General features: G+C 40.7%; 1 protein-coding gene across 1 annotated transcript in view; it reads left to right on the forward strand.

Moving 5' to 3' along the window:
- The first annotated feature begins 1,868 nt into the window (after nucleotides 1–1,868).
- spire1b (spire-type actin nucleation factor 1b) overlaps nucleotides 1,869–17,068 on the forward strand; it is a 42,694-nt gene continuing 27,494 nt past the window's right edge. The window contains 2 exon segments of the mRNA XM_030749846.1: nucleotides 1,869–2,438; nucleotides 7,450–7,478. Of these exon segments, the coding sequence (XP_030605706.1) occupies nucleotides 2,081–2,438; nucleotides 7,450–7,478 (387 nt within the window). The 5' untranslated portion in view covers nucleotides 1,869–2,080.

A 17,068-nucleotide genomic window follows, 5' to 3' on the forward strand; every position in this document is an offset into this window, starting at 1 on the left:
TACAGTTTTTCTTTTAAAGGCACGCTGATAATTAGCTTTTTTTTCAACGTGAAATGAATAAAGAGATCATACTGGAGAACTATATATATTTACTGTGTCATTCCACGTGTGCTGGTGTGAACTGATGGCTCTATCTTCTGTAGCTGTGTTCAGAGATTTGTGTTTACACATGGGCAGTTTCATCATTGTACTCATGGCCACCACATCTGGTATGTGTTTCTGAGATTGTGCACACATAGTGAAACACAAATGTAAGATCGTACGTTGTCGTCTCATGTTGTGTATTTGCTGTAAAACTAAAGAGATCTATATCTGAGTATTGTGTAAGCCGTTGATTGAATCAATATGATTGAGTAAATCAAATGAAATGAGTGTGAATTGATTAATAAATGTGAAAAAAAGTACAGCAATACCTGAGGACTCTTTTTTTTTTTTTTCCTTCTTTCTTTCTGATTCAATATTTGAAGAACATGAGGGCGATATGATGGGAATGTGCATGTGAGGGAAATGAATGACGCATGTAAGCAGAATGTGTGTGTCTGTGTGTGTGGTACAGAGATCCTCTGTGAATCCCGGTCATGACTCATGATCATCTGCAGAGCCGCGGGGAATTTCATGGAAACGGTCTCATTCCGAGGAGAAATCTGAAATGTATGTAGCTGCGAGGTAAATCCACTTTTAACATGGAGGGCAGCTGGAGACCAACAGCAGAGGGCATCATACACTTTTGCCCTCACATGCGGCCCATTATTCATGCAAACCTCTGTGGGTAAAGCATAACTACACTATAAATATTATAGTGGACTTACTAACATTTTTTGACTGTTTCATATACGTTTATCAGTAGTTTCATCTCCATTGCTGTATTATAAATGTAAAAACATCTGAACCTAAAAAGTAACAACAGATAGTAAAAAATGGAATAAGAGTGCCACGGGAAAGTAGTGGAGACGTATTGTAAGTAATCTAAATATAAAGCTTTTCCCAGCTGCCAGGGATACTCCTTGGACAGGCCACCAGTTTGTCACAGGGCTAACACAGACAGACAGATGACCATTCACGTTTACGGCTGATTTAGAAGCACCGATAATTGAGGGAGGAAGCTGGTGTACCTGGCCAGAACCCAGCACAGGGAGAACATGCGAGCTCCACGCAGAAAGGCCCCAGCTGGTCAGCGGTCTCAAACCCAGGACCTCCTTGCTGTGAGGTACCACAGTGCACCACATGTAGGTGTCTTTAAGATTTCATTTACTGGACAAGACCAATCAGAGCAGCATCTCTTAAAACCACTTGAAACTCGCTAATGGGAAAAGCACTGCATTAATTACTGTAACAACAGAAGAAATACTAAGATATTACAGAAACATATTGCAGCATATATCTTCTAATAGTCTGTTCAGTGATTGCAAATCAGTCAACTCATTCTACATCTACCTGCATTTCTGCATTCACTATGTTCCCTGTTTTTTTCAACTATTTAAACAGTGTTAAATTGTTATTAGACTCCAAGAATGAAAAAAAAATACAAAAACATGAAGCTAGAAATGAGCAAAATAGGTCAATTTTATATTCACATTAGTTTCAGAGACCAACTTCAGAAAGGACTATTAAAAGCCCAAACTCTGTACCAGGGGCACGTGGATGTGAAGAGGTAATAATGCATAACTTACATTAGTCTATATCGCAAATTACAGAGCAATTTACACCGGTTTGTTTTTTGTGTCCCTGCGGTTTAGGGGCCACAGTTCTTTGCTTTGCCTCACTGACTTGATCCTGAGAGAGAGAGAGAGAGAGAGAGAGAGAGAGATCATGTGACAAATGAGTGAGCCTGGCTTGCTGATTTGAGATGTGAGACAAACGCACACACACCGAGGAGGCTGCGATCACATAAACACACGGGATCTTATGACTGCTGGTAGCAAAACCTGAACATTGGGCGGGCGGGGGAAACAGCCAGCGCTGTGCTGCTTGACTGGCCCGGGGAAGCAGGAGGGAAGCATCAATGCCTCCGGGTCGCTTCTTGCTCATCGGTCTGGACCTGTTCTCGCCATCGGGCCTCCTGCGCTGAGAGAATGAAAGGATGGATGAACGACGATGCGGCGGGGACAACGGAGGGCTGAAGGATGCTGCTGCAGCGACTCGCCGGGATGAGGAGCAGCATCACAACACGATGAATTCACCGGAGGAAGCAGGAGCGGAGAGTCTGTCTCTGGAGGAGATACTGAGGCTTTATAACCAGCCCATCAATGAGGAGCAGGCATGGGCGGTGTGTTACCAGTGCTGCAGGACGCTGGCGAAGGAACACCGGGGCAGAAGGAGCTCCGCTGCCACCGCCGCCGGAGCATCATCAGCAGCGGCACCGCGGAGGATATCCGGACCGGGGGATGTTAGAATACAAAAAGACGGGTCTGTGAGAATGGACCACCAGGGCTGTGAAGGTAACATATTATATAAGTCTGAGTGTGCCCAAAGCTACTCAAATCTAGGCCATGCCATCAATTGCATTTTAAATAATATACGTTCACAATATAGGCTGTATTGTTCCTAGTATGTAGTATTATTAGACCTAAAAGGGCCGCAACAGCAGTATAAAAGCCCCAGTGAGAGTATTATAGTGGCACCAATGCAGTAATATCCCTGTAAAGAGCTCTGCACACATTTGAGCTCACACGTGAAGGCTTACTAAATGTTTTCTTCTGACCAGGTGCATATTTTGCATGTCAGGATTACTCCATAATCTGCATCAGGACGAAAACAACAGTTAAGGCTCCATGACCTGATCACTGTTACACAAAGAAATGCCATCACAGACCCCCGCTGCTCTCACTCACATGGCTTCATGCGTCTCCGCTGATTTTCACTGTTTCCTCTTCAGTAAACACACGTGTGTGGCCATCATGTGGTTTCATCTTTTTATGAAGAGCCCGTCAGCCTGTTTTGCCACTTCGTATCAGATCAGGGTGTTCATTCCGCATCATCTGATTACAGCGTGTGATTACATGCCGGACTGTGGGCACTGATCAGATTAAGGCGTGGACTGTTGCCCATCTCGTGTCTGAATAAAACAGGGACACATAGTGATGCTTCACCCATGCACATTCTTTAAGGTCTAGGCTGTATTTAGCTGTCATTCACTGGCTACAATGAATAAAAAGTTAGAGCTCTGCTGGTGTAACTGTTCTTAATGCCATGCTGGAAATATAACACAGTCAGAGACAGTGTGGCAGCAGTGTGCCAACTGAAAGAAATCACTGTAATATTCTCAAAGTATCTCCACAGGCACTTACAGTGGTGTCTGTAGCGGTGTATGTTATTGTACCTTTTGGTAATTTATGTGTCATATGTGTTTGTGGACATTTTTCTAGCACAGCTCATCTTTTAAATTGAGGGATAAACCTGGACTCCAACCAAAACACAGCAGATGATGCTGCATGCTATGTGATGTTTGTGTTACCTATGGGCGTGTCTGTGAATGGGTGCTTAAACCAAACACCTGATGTTATTAGACTGAAAGCTGGCATGATCATCATCTATATTTACATTTACCCACAGAGTGCAGAGCAGACGGTCTAAATGTCTATCCATCTCTGTCTTTGTAATTGACTACCTGAGGGCCTGAGGGAAGTGCTCTTAACTCAGCTCCAATGTACACACGCCTTTATACAACCCTGCTGAGTCAATGTTATGGCCTGTGATTCAATAAATGCACATCCTGCTTTGTCTTTGAGCAAATCTGAAAGGCTCAGCTGTGATGCTGATGCTGGTTTTGGCCTGTATGTCTATATAGTTATAGAATGAATGGGTTATTTTTAGGAACTTGGAAGAAACCACTGGAGAGGGGAGTCATCCTGGCTTTTATTCCTCTGTTGCCTGTGTATTGCGACATCATGCTGCAAAATATATTAAGAATAGCTGCTGCATGTATGTCCTTTTGCATTTGATTTGCAAGATGTTGTCTGTGTCATATACTGTTTTTTTTTTAAATATAAGTTTATTAGAGAAAACTAGAGATTTCTTTTTTTTTTAATTATGTCCCCCATGATTCTTCAGATGATCTTTACTGGCACCACCTGTAATACACCAAATGTTTTCCTGTTAACTGATTTTGAATTTGGATGTTATCAAAAAGGAAAGGAAAAGGAAAGTACACACTCTTTAAATTAGAATGTTTATGTATCAGGATGAAAGAGAAAATTATCTGGTCTTTAGCAGGTCTTAAAATTAGGTAAATGGAACCTCTGCTGAGCTACAAAGCATGGCATGCTGCACTGTGTCATTATTTTATTTTAAGCATAAATTAGACCAAAATGCAAAAGAAGCATGTGAAAAAGTAACTGCACCCTTATTGCTATCATATGAATTAAGAGGGTAAGTAGCAGTCAGGTGCTGCTAATTAAATGCACTTGATTAACTGATTACCAGCAAATGTGAGCACCTCTATAAAAGCAGGAGCTTTGCCAGTTTGCTGGAGCATTCAGGTGTGTAGATAAATTTGTTACTGCGTCTACATTTTGGTTTGGTTTTTGTTAAATGAATAATGTCATGGTGTCATATGTCATATGTTGTTGTTGATCCCATAAAGCCATTACCTTAAGCTGTATTAAGCATTATTATCTGCTACTCTTACCTAACCTTAGAGACACATTTTGACACTTTTTCAAACTCTTTACTGTTTACATTTTGCTACATCTTTTTTTTTTTTAAATTTATTAGCTATTACTTTTAGCCAACCTTTTCAGTCATTTATCCAGTACCTTAGTGACATATTTTGACACTTTTTATTATTACTCTGAGATTTTTCAGCTGTTTATTTGTTAGGATTAGCTACTATTAGATATATATTTTTAGTAAAGCTATTATTTTTAGCTCACCATTTCAACTGTTTTCTATTATGATAAATGTATATTTTTTTTGTCCACAGCAGCTTTATTGGCAGTAGAAGGAGACAGAAAATGGGGGAAAGATAGAGGGGAAGACAGGCAGGCAAACTAGCGACAGGCCGGGACTCAAACCCGCACCTCAACATGGCTTATACATGTGGTTGCCTGCTTCACCACTGAGCCACCCATGATAAATGTTTTTGCTTGTCAGTCACGCGCCTACGATCACTTGAGCCAGTGATAACTAATATTTTCTTAATTCGTTAGTTGAGCTGTCTTTGGACAGAAAGTAATTTTGGGGATATTTTGCATGTTTATTGGTTAGTGGAACTACACTGCTGGACCAAGTGTTTAGTTTAATGTGTTGGTCTAACTGCCTTTGATCTGTGCTTTAATAACAGGCTCTCTCTTTCTAATGCACCAGCTTAGCTATTCAAAGTTATTCATGTAAATATTGAGATAAATCTGTGGCAAACATTTAAAGGATTTAGGACTTCTGAAGCCATCATCAGCTAAAATGGCAGCAAGTTAAATCCAAACACAGTTGGTTTGAGACCCTGTTGTCATTTAAATCCGCATCATCTCAGTGTTCTGTTATTCAGCAGTTTAACTAGGCCACCTGACACTTTTTATTATATCTCAGTGACTGTAAATGTTTTTTGCTCATGCCTGTTATTCACTGGGAGTTTAATGCCAGTGCTCTCTTTGAATAAATCAGAATAGTCCTGAAGGTACATTTGATCTTCTCCTCATTCTAGACGCAGTTCACACATCTTCACCTCAGCAGCATGGCATTTAAATCTACTGATGTGCGTTAAGGTCATGGGCTGATGTCAGTGGTGTGGTGATGTTGCATTATTGCGTGTTACAATACAAAACAGGGGTTTGTTTAGAGGGTCATCTGTTAGCCGGCTGGTTACTCATGATGTAAAAGCTGGGCTGACGCAGCCTGGAGGAACACTGCAGTCTCCTCTTTGAAGGGAGCGCATTCATGCGATATGGGTTCTTGACTGAAGAATTTTATCAGCGCTGGTCATGATACTCAAACTGATAAATTAGTTAGAGCTTTAACTGAAGCTGGTCCAGCTTGCATAATGAAAACTAGAACGCAGAGGGCTTTCACTGAAATCAGTTTATATTTATTTAAGTAGGAGGTGCAAGACCACAGAGGAACTGCACAATAGCAAAAGGTGATAAAAGTCCTCAGTGGTGCATTTAGAAATTCTGTGATGCATACTTAATCTACTTTAAAATATAACTTTTGAAACAATAAGGCTGGTGATGTACTACTTTATGTCCAAAAACTATATAACAAAGAAGAGTAAGACACCTTCATTACCATTACAGCCACGCACAGTGAGTGCATTTTATTTTGAGTTAATCCCACATTTTCTACCATGCTACAAACAGTCAGCGGAACATCACGTGTGTTAGAAATAGTTACTAAGAAATGCAGCATTTGTGTGCCACAAATAGTATACAATAGGCAGGAAGTATTGTGAAGCAGACTAACATGTTGTTGGTCTAATGTTGAGAAGTGTTATCTTTTAAAGCTGTGCTACAAAGTTTACAGTTAGCATGTGAGCATGTTAGTTTTATCCATCCATCCTTCCATCCATCCATCCATTTTCTTCAACCAGTATCTATTGTAGGGTTCTGGAGCCTATCTCAGCCGGCATAGGATGAGAGGTGTGGTACAGAGTGGACAGGGCTTCATCACAGGGCTAACACAGAGAGACACACATCCACATATTATCAGATCCAAACCTGTAGCCAATTTAGCATCTCCAGTTAACCCAGTGGTTCTCAAACCAGTTCTCAAACTACTGGACAAGACCTAGTGATAGAAACTGGGCACTAGGGGGGTGAGGAGGGAGAGGTGGTATGTGGACAAAAAGGTGAAAAATATAAAGTGAAACTAAGGTAAATGAGCATGATTTCTGCAAGGGAAATAAACAGGAGGTTGTTGGTGTGATTGCACCGATGACATGCACCTTCATTTGAGTAAAATTCAACTTGAATCCTTTTTTAAATTGTTAGTAAATCTTAAGAACTTTGGGTTGTGGTGCATGAAGGTTTTGCAATTTATGAAGTGGTGCATGCCAGGAAACCGTTGACAACCACTGAATTAACTTAAAAGGCACATCTTTGCATTGTGGGAAGGGAAACTCATGCTGAAAAAGGGAAAACATGCAAACTCTGCACAGAAAGCCAACCAGGAGGTTTAAACAAGGAGCACTGATGCTGTGAGATGAGATGGCTAACCACTGTGCCACCTGTGCCTTGTTGAATCCAGATGAATCCTAATGAATATCTTACACCTCACTATTTGCATGGATCAATAATTTTCTGCTGTCTCAGAATTTCCCATCCTTGTTATTATACAAGTAAAATCCATTTCCCAAGTTGATTGGAGGTCCTCTCAGTGCTGTTTTATTCCTACATGTAGACCTTTTGTACAGAACCTGTATTTGTGTAGCATATGCTGCCTTTCACTCATGCATGAAATCCTGAGTAGTTTAGACTTCTTTGCCGTTCATTATAACACTGCTTTCTTTTTCATCTGCAGGTAAATACAGCCCTTGCACAACAACAGAGGTGAGTAACTTCACTCTAATCCCACTGTAATTATTTTTATCTCGTCATCATTGCACACACTCGCACAAGTTTGATTTTTTTTATGTGGATGTATTTGCTTGTTTATAAAGCAGAGAGTGGGTTAGTGAGGTAATAAGAGCAAACACAAATGAACGTATTGTGAGATCCACTTGCTGAGTAGAAAAAACAAACAAAATGCTCATTTAAACATGTTTTAAATGAGCATTTTACCCACGCAAAGTGATTACCTTGGATGTTGTTTCTTTCTGAATATTGTTTGTAATTGATTACTTTAAAGACGTCAGCAAATGCAGACTTTCTGGAAGAGAACCGATCATTCAATTAGCAAGATATTCACAAAGGGAAATATGTGGCTGTAAGTAGAAATAATGGCTTCTTGGCCACAACAATGACATGATTATCTTTTTAAATATTTACTCTCGCTGATTGGCTTCATTAGCTCTTTACAGTAAGACAGGACAGCCACTCACAACAACAGAGGTAGCATTCAGATTAGAGTGGGCACCCTGTAGGATTATTTCAAGTGCACCCAGTGTCAGACAGCGCTGTGGGTGAAACTGTCATAAGTCCTGGGTGAGTGTTAATCCTGATGTTTGCAGTGCAACTGCCTGGACTCCCCTGCTGCTTCAACTAATACCTCTGACAAATGAAACAAGTTCAAATGTGTTTTCTGTTTCTCAGTAGGGACGTGGTTTCACTTCAGGCTTTACAAAGAACTGGCAAAAGAAAGTGTGAGGTATTCATATGTGTTCAGCAGCAACAGCTGGGATAATATTCTGAGGTCATGATGAATGCTTACACACTGGCAGCTTTATACAAGTATTGGATGTGTCTTCCAAAACACTCGGTACCTTGAAGTGACCATTGTTTCTGATTTTACAAAATAGCATTTAGATTAGGAAGACAATTAGCCTACCTTAGCTTAAAGACAGTAGTTGGTGAAACAGCTAGCCTAGCTCTTACAGTTACAGTAAAGTCTATAAATATTTTGTATAGTATCACAATTATTTTTAAATGTTATCTCTTATTTTAATTTATAATTACCTCAAGAACATGTGGTGGCAGGTTGATGTGGTTGGTACCACATTCCAGCTTTAACTCAAGGGTTTTGACAAAAAAAACTGCACTAACCTTTTAGTAACTATAGCTATTTTTGACATTACATTTTCACAGGCATAAAAGTAATTCTAAAATTGATTAACAAGCAGTTTTACAGCCCGTTTATGAGAAATTAAGGCAACAAACCATCTGGAAGAGTATATTTCAAGTGCTGAATTTGCATTTAGTAGCTGTACTTCTAGATATGCAGTCTATAAAGATTGTAACTCAAGTGATCGCGGTCATGATTAGGATGAAATAGAAAACAGACCTCATCAGTGAGACTGCAGAATTACTAAGAGTGGCTAAATCATCTAGGACATTCCTAAAACAGTTACCAAGATTAACACATCATCAACTCTAACACGGAGGGAAAACTGATCATTCCTCTCATCTGATCTTCAAGCAAATCACATTTTGTAGTATTTCTTTAAACTTTGCAGTTAACCTTGAGTATTTCTATGAAGGGATACTCCACAAATGTACCACTGCATAAAACTAGGTTTATTACAAGAAATGAAAGCGGAGTCTGAGAAACAGAGGATGAAATATCTTGACTAGGGCTGCAACGATTCATCGATTAACTCGATTAAATCGATTCTAAAAATTTATCGACACAAATTTACTGTGTCGATGCTTCGTTTAAACTCTGCAGCGCTCAGCTGTCTCGGTGTAAACAGCGCTCCTCACTAGCATTAGCAGCATTAGTGCTGACGTTTTTTTGTGGGTTTATTGGGGGCTGGCAAACCAACATAGAACTGCATTACCGCCACCTACTGGACTGGAGTGTGAATCACTCACGTATACACAAGCACACATTCAAAAAAGCTCTCCGTCGCTGCGATGGACTTCATTTAACACAGAGTGGATCATCGCTAGAGTTGCCACCTGTCTCGTAAAATACAGAACCCCGTATGTTACGGGACTCCGTGGAATACGGCTCCGTAACATGCCGTGTGCCGTACTTTACGGGACGGGTGGCAACTGTCGCTGACATGCATTTCCACGCCTCCACTGCTCTCTGTGTGTCTGTGTGTGTTGTGCTCGCTGAGAATTTCAGCTGCTATTTTTGTCTTTACTTCAGCTGTAGCTACCAGAACTGGTTTGCTAGCGAGCGCGGGCCATTAGCACTAGCGATGGTTCAGTACCGGAAGGCCCGCCCCCCAGGACCGAGGGGCTCCTTCAAAATATTTTTTTTACTTTTATCCCTTATTAGTGACTAAATATAGACCTGCAGTAGAAACGTATTTTCGAGAATGCTTGTGAATACAAAGCATTACACCATTACTCACACATGCGCCATGGCTCCCGCAGCCACTAGTTTTTCAAAACACTCATAGCAGGCAGCGGTTTTAACTGCGCAAGCGCAAAGAGGCGAAGCTGTGACGGTGAGCTCAAGTAGTGAAAAAGGAAACGTTTTTCCAGCGTCCAAAACAGCAGCTTTTTCTTTTAGTAACCACCATTAAATCTGTGAAACAGCTGGAGGTCCTTCATCAAGCACCTGATCAGCAAGTGTTAAGGTGCTCCATTCACCGCTGTTTTTTCACATGGCGAGAAACTGCATTACGGAAGTTAAAATATGCAGATAAACTGTTAATAAAAAAAAGTATTTCTTATCCGATTACTCGATTAATCGCTGGAATAATCGATAGAATACTCGATTACTAAAATAATCGTTTTATGCAGCCCTAATCTTGACCCATAGGTCAAGCTCCAGAAACATCCATCCTACACCTTAATGCAACATATTTAGTTTTACCTTTGCTGCCTCGTAAAGTCCTGCAACTTTCCAAACAAGTCTGTGTATACTCTCTATTTTAAATGTGCACCCAATCAGGGTTATCATCATCACTTACTGTGATGACTAAACTGCCCCTTTAAAACATGGAGCATATGGAGCAGCTATAGCACTTACTCTGTTTATCACAAGTATATCTTTATATAGTGACAAAATGTGTTAGTATGGAGGGCTGCATAGATTACCTAGCCATTTCCTCCTTCAGCTGCAGAGTTCCCAGCTGGCTACTCTGATTGACTAGTTAAAATGTCACCCAGCAAGGCCTCCCATTTGATGAGCGCTCTGGGAGAAGTTTCACACTTAATTAAAGGGCCTCATGAAACGGTCCCTCCTCTACAGTGCACACTCTCACTGCACTATCATCAGCTGCTGTTAATGATTGTGATAATAGCTCCCAGAAATATCTTACAGTACGGAGGAGCTGGCTTCTGTGCTATTTCTTTTCAGGAATTATTTTGTCACTTTAGTTACCACACACTGTCAGAATTTAAATCTGGGAAATGGATTCACTCCCTCTTCGATGTGAAGTTGCACACTGACTAAAGTTTTCTTCCCTGTTTATCAGAGACGGTGCGCAGTAGATTTCAAGGCGTTCAGGACTTGGATTGCTGCATAATAGAGCTGCAATAACAGATGGACTGTCAGCAAATAACCCGAGCACATTCACACAGTCCACTGTAGAAGCAGTGAATGTGAAACTGTATAGACAAATCCCTGCTAAGCAGCTTTGCACCAGAAATGAGTTCTCACAATGCAGTGTGTGGCAGAATGGCTCAGAAAACTACTGGCAAGTTGGTGGAGTTGCTTGATGCTTGACAGCGCTGAAGGCATTCATTCGGCTATAGCATCCAGTGTGGAATTAGCCAAAAGCTGGATGAACAAGAACATATGTGTGACATGCATTACCCGCACATGGTTTCAAACGGTGGGAACTCTTGCAAATGATGCGGCTGTGAAAGTCAGATGATGCTGTTTTCTTCACAGCCTGTGAGCCGAGTTCACTGGCTTGGTATGCTGCTTCACAAGGATCTCTCCCTGATAATCAGAATAGATGAAAAAGGATCTGTTTTTTTTTTTAGTTACATATGTATTCACTCACATATTGATGATTATGTGTGTGGCTTTAGCAAACAGGGTGTTGTTGACTCCTCAGTAGAGCATCCTGGTCCTGTGATATTGTGTAACCTCAGACATTTATGGATTATGCTTTGTCACATTTCCCTCTGTCAAAGTTTAACCATGCATACCTTGTGCTCTTTTAAGTCCTGAGCCTCAACATCAGGAAAGGGATTAATGTCATTAATGTCATATTTGGAGTTTAATGTAAACAGAAATTTCAGTCAGAAGTTATGTGTCTTTTCTCTGTGACTATAATGATCATTTGCATTTATTCTCCAATCAGGGTTTGTGCTGGCATGAAAAAAAGAGAAACAGAGAGCATAAGTGTAAATGCAAACTAGTAAGGTTCTCTGGTTCATAGGTTTTCTCTGTTCTTTATGAGAAGTGAGTTCCACATCTCCAAGAATACCAAAGCAGTTGTTCCCAGTCATATGACAGTCAGAGCTCAGAGCAGTGGGGTCAGGCAAAAGAATCTGTGAAAGAATTTGTTTATGCCTAAGAAGAAATGGCCCATGCTTCTGTATGACGTTATCGTCTGCATTTCCTTTTTTTTTTTTATTGCATTTTTTGACCACAGCGGCTTTTATCAGTAGTGGAGAGAGAGACAGGAAATGGGGGAAAGATGCAGGAGAAGACATGCGGGCAAATTGGCGACGGGCCAGGACTCAAACCCGTGCCGCCCGCACCGCAACGCGGTATATGTATGTGGACGCCAGCTTCACCACTAAGCCACCCAGGCGCCCAATCGTCTGCATTTCTTATTCAATTTTTTGTGTTCATGTGGGACTTTGTTTAAAATTGTGTTAAATGTTCCATCCATCCATCCATCTTCTTCCATTTATCAGCCTAAGCAGAGAAACCCAGACCTCCCTCTCCCCAGCCATACCCTCCAGCTGATCCGGGGGAACACTGAGGTGTTCCCAGGCCAGCCATGAAATATAATCTCTCCAGCATGTACATGGTGTTCGTGGCATGTCCTACCAGGAGAAAGGCATGCCACACTCAGGAGGTACCCAGGAGGCATCCTAGTCAGATGCCCTAACCACCTCAAATGGCTCCTTTCGATGTGCAGGAGCAGCGGCTCTACTCTGAGCTCCTCCCAAATGACTGCACTCCTCACCCTATCTCTAAGGGTTAGGGCTAGGGACATGGAGCCTCTGTTATCTTTGCATTTTGAAATGAGTATTTTTTTTTATCAATTGTAATACATAAGTAGACAATAATGAAGCTACAGTGATTAAAAAAAAAAAAAAAGACCCCAAATTAAGTTACTCTTTTTTCCCTGCTTAATTATATAGTCTTTAATTGTGAAACAGGTATGGTGTAACCTGACTGTATGAGGGAGTGATTATTGTTGTCATTTTTATTAGGTGGTTTGGGTCTCTTCTGAGATCTGCTGCTATTCCACACTGATACGTGGAAAGCTGAAGGCAGACAGCTCAGGAAGACCCCCTAAAACAACCATACCAGGCAAACCCAGGATGGCTTTGTGAAATAAAATGACTCCAGGTCACTGATCCAACTGTCACTGTCAAAAAGATATATTAACTAATCTTTTATAGCACAGTTCCTAACACAATATTCTGAAAATGTTGTTCATTAGTTGTAGTTTCTTTTTAAAAATAAGGATTTCCCAGTTCCCATTTCCCATGTACTGCCACCGACAGGATCTAATTTCTCTGCTCCTTCTAATGAGGAAATAAAACTGTTTTAAAGCCCCACATTGTTTCTACAATCCTCTAAATTCAAAAGGTTTTACCAGGTAATTAGACTGTGGCATTTTGCTGAGTACTTTTGCGTATTAGAGAGCAGAGCTCATACATTTCAACCTTTGTTCAATTTGTAAAGGTGTTTGGCCACCCAAAGCCAACTACCTAAAGCAAGTGTGATTCACTGTCTCTTACAGCTGGTGTTCATTGTCACATTCATAGCCATTTTTACCGCCAGCCTCCTCTCCATCTGTGGTCCTTCCCGACCTTCTTCAGTCAGACGCCGTTGCCAGGAGCTTGTTTCGGTCCGATCCAGTTATTCGCACACACACACACACACACACACACACACACACACACACACACACACACACACACACACACACACACACACACACACACACACACACATGCGTCGGACTAAATTTGAAACTGGATTATTTGCATTGATATCTGGTGCTGAAAAGATTTCGTGAAAATTTAGCCATGAAACAGACTGAGAGCTGTAATTAAAAATACAATGGAGTCTTTGTGCTAAGCTAATTGGCTGCTGAGTTTTGCTTGATTTTTAGCTCCAAAATATGACACCAACAGTAATAAAAATGAGTTATATTTCTAACAGAGACAGACAAATTTAAAAAATTTTAATCAGTTAAGCTTTGATACACTGTTATACTGGACTTCACACTGCAGGGAGCTGCATGTTATAAACAGTGAAAGCATGGCAGCAGAGACCGGGTCATATTTACCCAAATGAACCTGTTACATAATTTGTAATGTACTTAACTAGGACAAAGGCTAGATGTTTCACGACTCATGTCAATATGAAGCTATGTGGTCATATCATATCCTGCTAGATGTTTGGTGCTTGTATCTAAGGTCATCTTCTATAGTTGCTTTGCAGAGCTGTAGTATTACTCCCTCAGCTTCCTCCTTTCCATCTTATCATTCCGCTTGGTTGCCTTAAAGCCTGGGAACCATTCAGGGAGACTTTAAAGTAGAGCAGAGACATGTTTGCTTTAGCCTCACAGTCACAGGGACAGCTCAGCTTTGTGCACTTAGTTAAAATGTGCAGTTAATTATTTGTGAAGAATGTATAAAGAAGAATGTTCTCACCTCCCTTAACTTGAGTGATAAGCTCATTTAGCACATGCTTTCAAGTTGAAATCCCAGGAAAAGTTAGAAAGAAGGCTTTCATCAAAAACCTCACACAGAAGGTAAAAGACGGGAATATCTGTATGCTTTTTTTATTGTCATTAAAGCCAAATGAATTGGCTGATTTTCTTGCAACCTTTAAATGAGCAACATTCAGGGCCTGATGCTGGTTTAAACTAAGCACCCGATACATTAGAATGAAAGACCAATAATATGTCTCATTGTGAATCTCTTGCTGCTATTAATCTTTGCTGTGGGAAAAAAAAAAAAGTGAGTGAATCATGTGCAGCCTTTTTTTGTTACACTTAATCTCATTTTGCAGATCCAATCCTGTTTCAGACTGAAAGCTTTAGCGTGTGTTTTTCTGATAGCCAAGCAAAACTGTAGATAAGAAATCAACATACCTAACACATGCTATAAAAAGATTATTGTCTAAAACAGGGGTCACCAACCTTTTTGAAACTGAGAGCTACTTCATGGGTACTGAGTCATACAAAGGGCACCAGTTTGACACGCTCTTCTGAAATAACAAATTTACTCAGTTTGCCTTTAGTTATACATTATCAATAATGATTAATGATACTCATCTATGAGAAGACACTGATCATGTTAATGGTTTCTCCCAATAATTAGCAATGAAAACAAGGTGGGAAACATATCAATATTCAGCACTTTATCTCTTTTAATCTCAGTAATTGTCACATTTTTAGATAATCACTTACATCACTACATTTCATAGGAAAAATGTCCAATTTTCACTAGCCATTCACAAACATTTTTTTAGCAAATCATGAACTATGTTGCACCATGTTTCAAAAAGTTATTATGTAATGTTAAAGAAAAATCAACTTACATATTTTTAAATAAATCTTGTCACATTTTGAACTCATGACCAAATCTGCTGCATTTTTAACAAAATTATAACTTATATGTCATGAACACACTTTTAAATTGAACACAATTCCTCAATATTTTAATTAAACTTTGCCATGACACTGCCATGTTGCCACTAACATCTGGCATTGGTTTCTTTATTAGTGAGAAGACTGGCATTGCATGCTGTTCACCAGTGCACTGTAATCTGGTGTGTAACTTGAAACTGCAACTGTGAGTGCATCTTTCAGATGTGCATCAGTGAGGCATGTTCTGTGTTTGTTCTTGATGAAGTTCATGTCAGAAAACGCTGATTCACAGAGATAGGTTGAACCAAACAGGCTGGCAACCTTCATAGCTGCTGTGCATACACCACTGTACTTCTCTGTGTCAACAAGGGACCAAAAGTTTGGTGCAGTCTGGTAAACTTTGAGGTGTAGGTCATTTTGCAATGTTATGATTTCCATCTCCACCTGTCCAGCATCCAAGTTGAATGTTGCACTTAGTTTCTCAGCAAAGTATGTTGTGTCCACATTCATGAAAGGATTGGAAATGAATGACACACATGGCTCAAGCTGATCAAGATCACAAAACCTATTCTCAAACTCTTGCCCAAGTCTGTTTATGACTTCACAGTACTTTTCTGCAACTTTGTCAAATGTGTCAGATGCAGAAGCATTGTTTTTCAGCACCAACTGCACAGAGGGAAAGTGCAGCACTTTTTTTCTCTGTAAATCCACAGAGAAAATGTTCATCTTGGCTTTAAATGCATTTAAAGCACTTATCATATCAACAACAGTTTTACCTTTGCCTTGCAGCTCGCAGTTCAAGACGTTTAGTTTCCCAGTAATGTCCATCAAAAATGCAAGGTCAAGGGTCCACTCTGTGTCTTCTAGCAGTGAGACGTCTTCGCCTTTGGACTGCATGAACTCTTTGATTTCACCCAAAAGTGACAAAAAACGAAATAAAACTCGTCCTCTGCTGAGCCATCGGATTTCTGTGTGTAGCAGCAGTTCACCATATTCAGCTGACATCTCCTCCAATAGCACCTTGAAAATCCTGTGCTGTTTAGCTTTGGAGCGGATGTTGTTAATTATTTTTACAACGGGAGTCATCACGTGCTCAAAGCCGATCACTTTTGCACATAACGCCTGCTGGTGAATGACACAGTGATAATGCAGAAATGTTGGGAAGTCTGGGTCACCTTTACAGTGAGCGATGAAACCTGTATGTCGGCCGATCATAGCAGGAGCCCCGTCTGTTGTCACCGCCACCAGTTTTTCCAATGCTACCTTCTTCTGCACGAAAAACTCCTTCAGCGTGTTATAAATGTCAACTCCCCTCGTAGTTGTCTTTAAGGGCAGTAGTGTCAGGAGTTCTTCTCTTGTGGAGAAATCTTCAAACACCATCCGGATGAAGACCAATAGCTGCGCTGTACTGCTGCCGTCCACGGACTCGTCGCACTGGATGCTAAACCACCTGCACTTTGCCAGATCCCGGTCCAGCTGATCGGCCAGGTTACCAGACATAGCTGACACTCGTCTAGCCATCGTAGATGCCCCCAGTTGGACGTCGGAGAGAGTACAGATTAGATCGGTTCCATTTTTGTCGTCTTTAAGTACAGTGTTAGCTATTATCATCATTGCTTCTTTGACAACTGCTCCATCTGAAAATGCCTTCTTCTTCTTGATCAGAAAATGTGTAGCTCTGAACGAGGCTTCGGTTGCTTTAGTGACTTTTTTCCCGCCCTCGTGAAAAAAGATTGTTGCTCACCCAAAGCTGCCTTTAGCTCACTGGCTTTTTCTGCACGTAGTGCG

This window comes from Archocentrus centrarchus, chromosome 16 (assembly GCF_007364275.1).
Source record: "Archocentrus centrarchus isolate MPI-CPG fArcCen1 chromosome 16, fArcCen1, whole genome shotgun sequence".
Classification (NCBI taxonomy): Eukaryota; Metazoa; Chordata; class Actinopteri; order Cichliformes; family Cichlidae; genus Archocentrus; species Archocentrus centrarchus.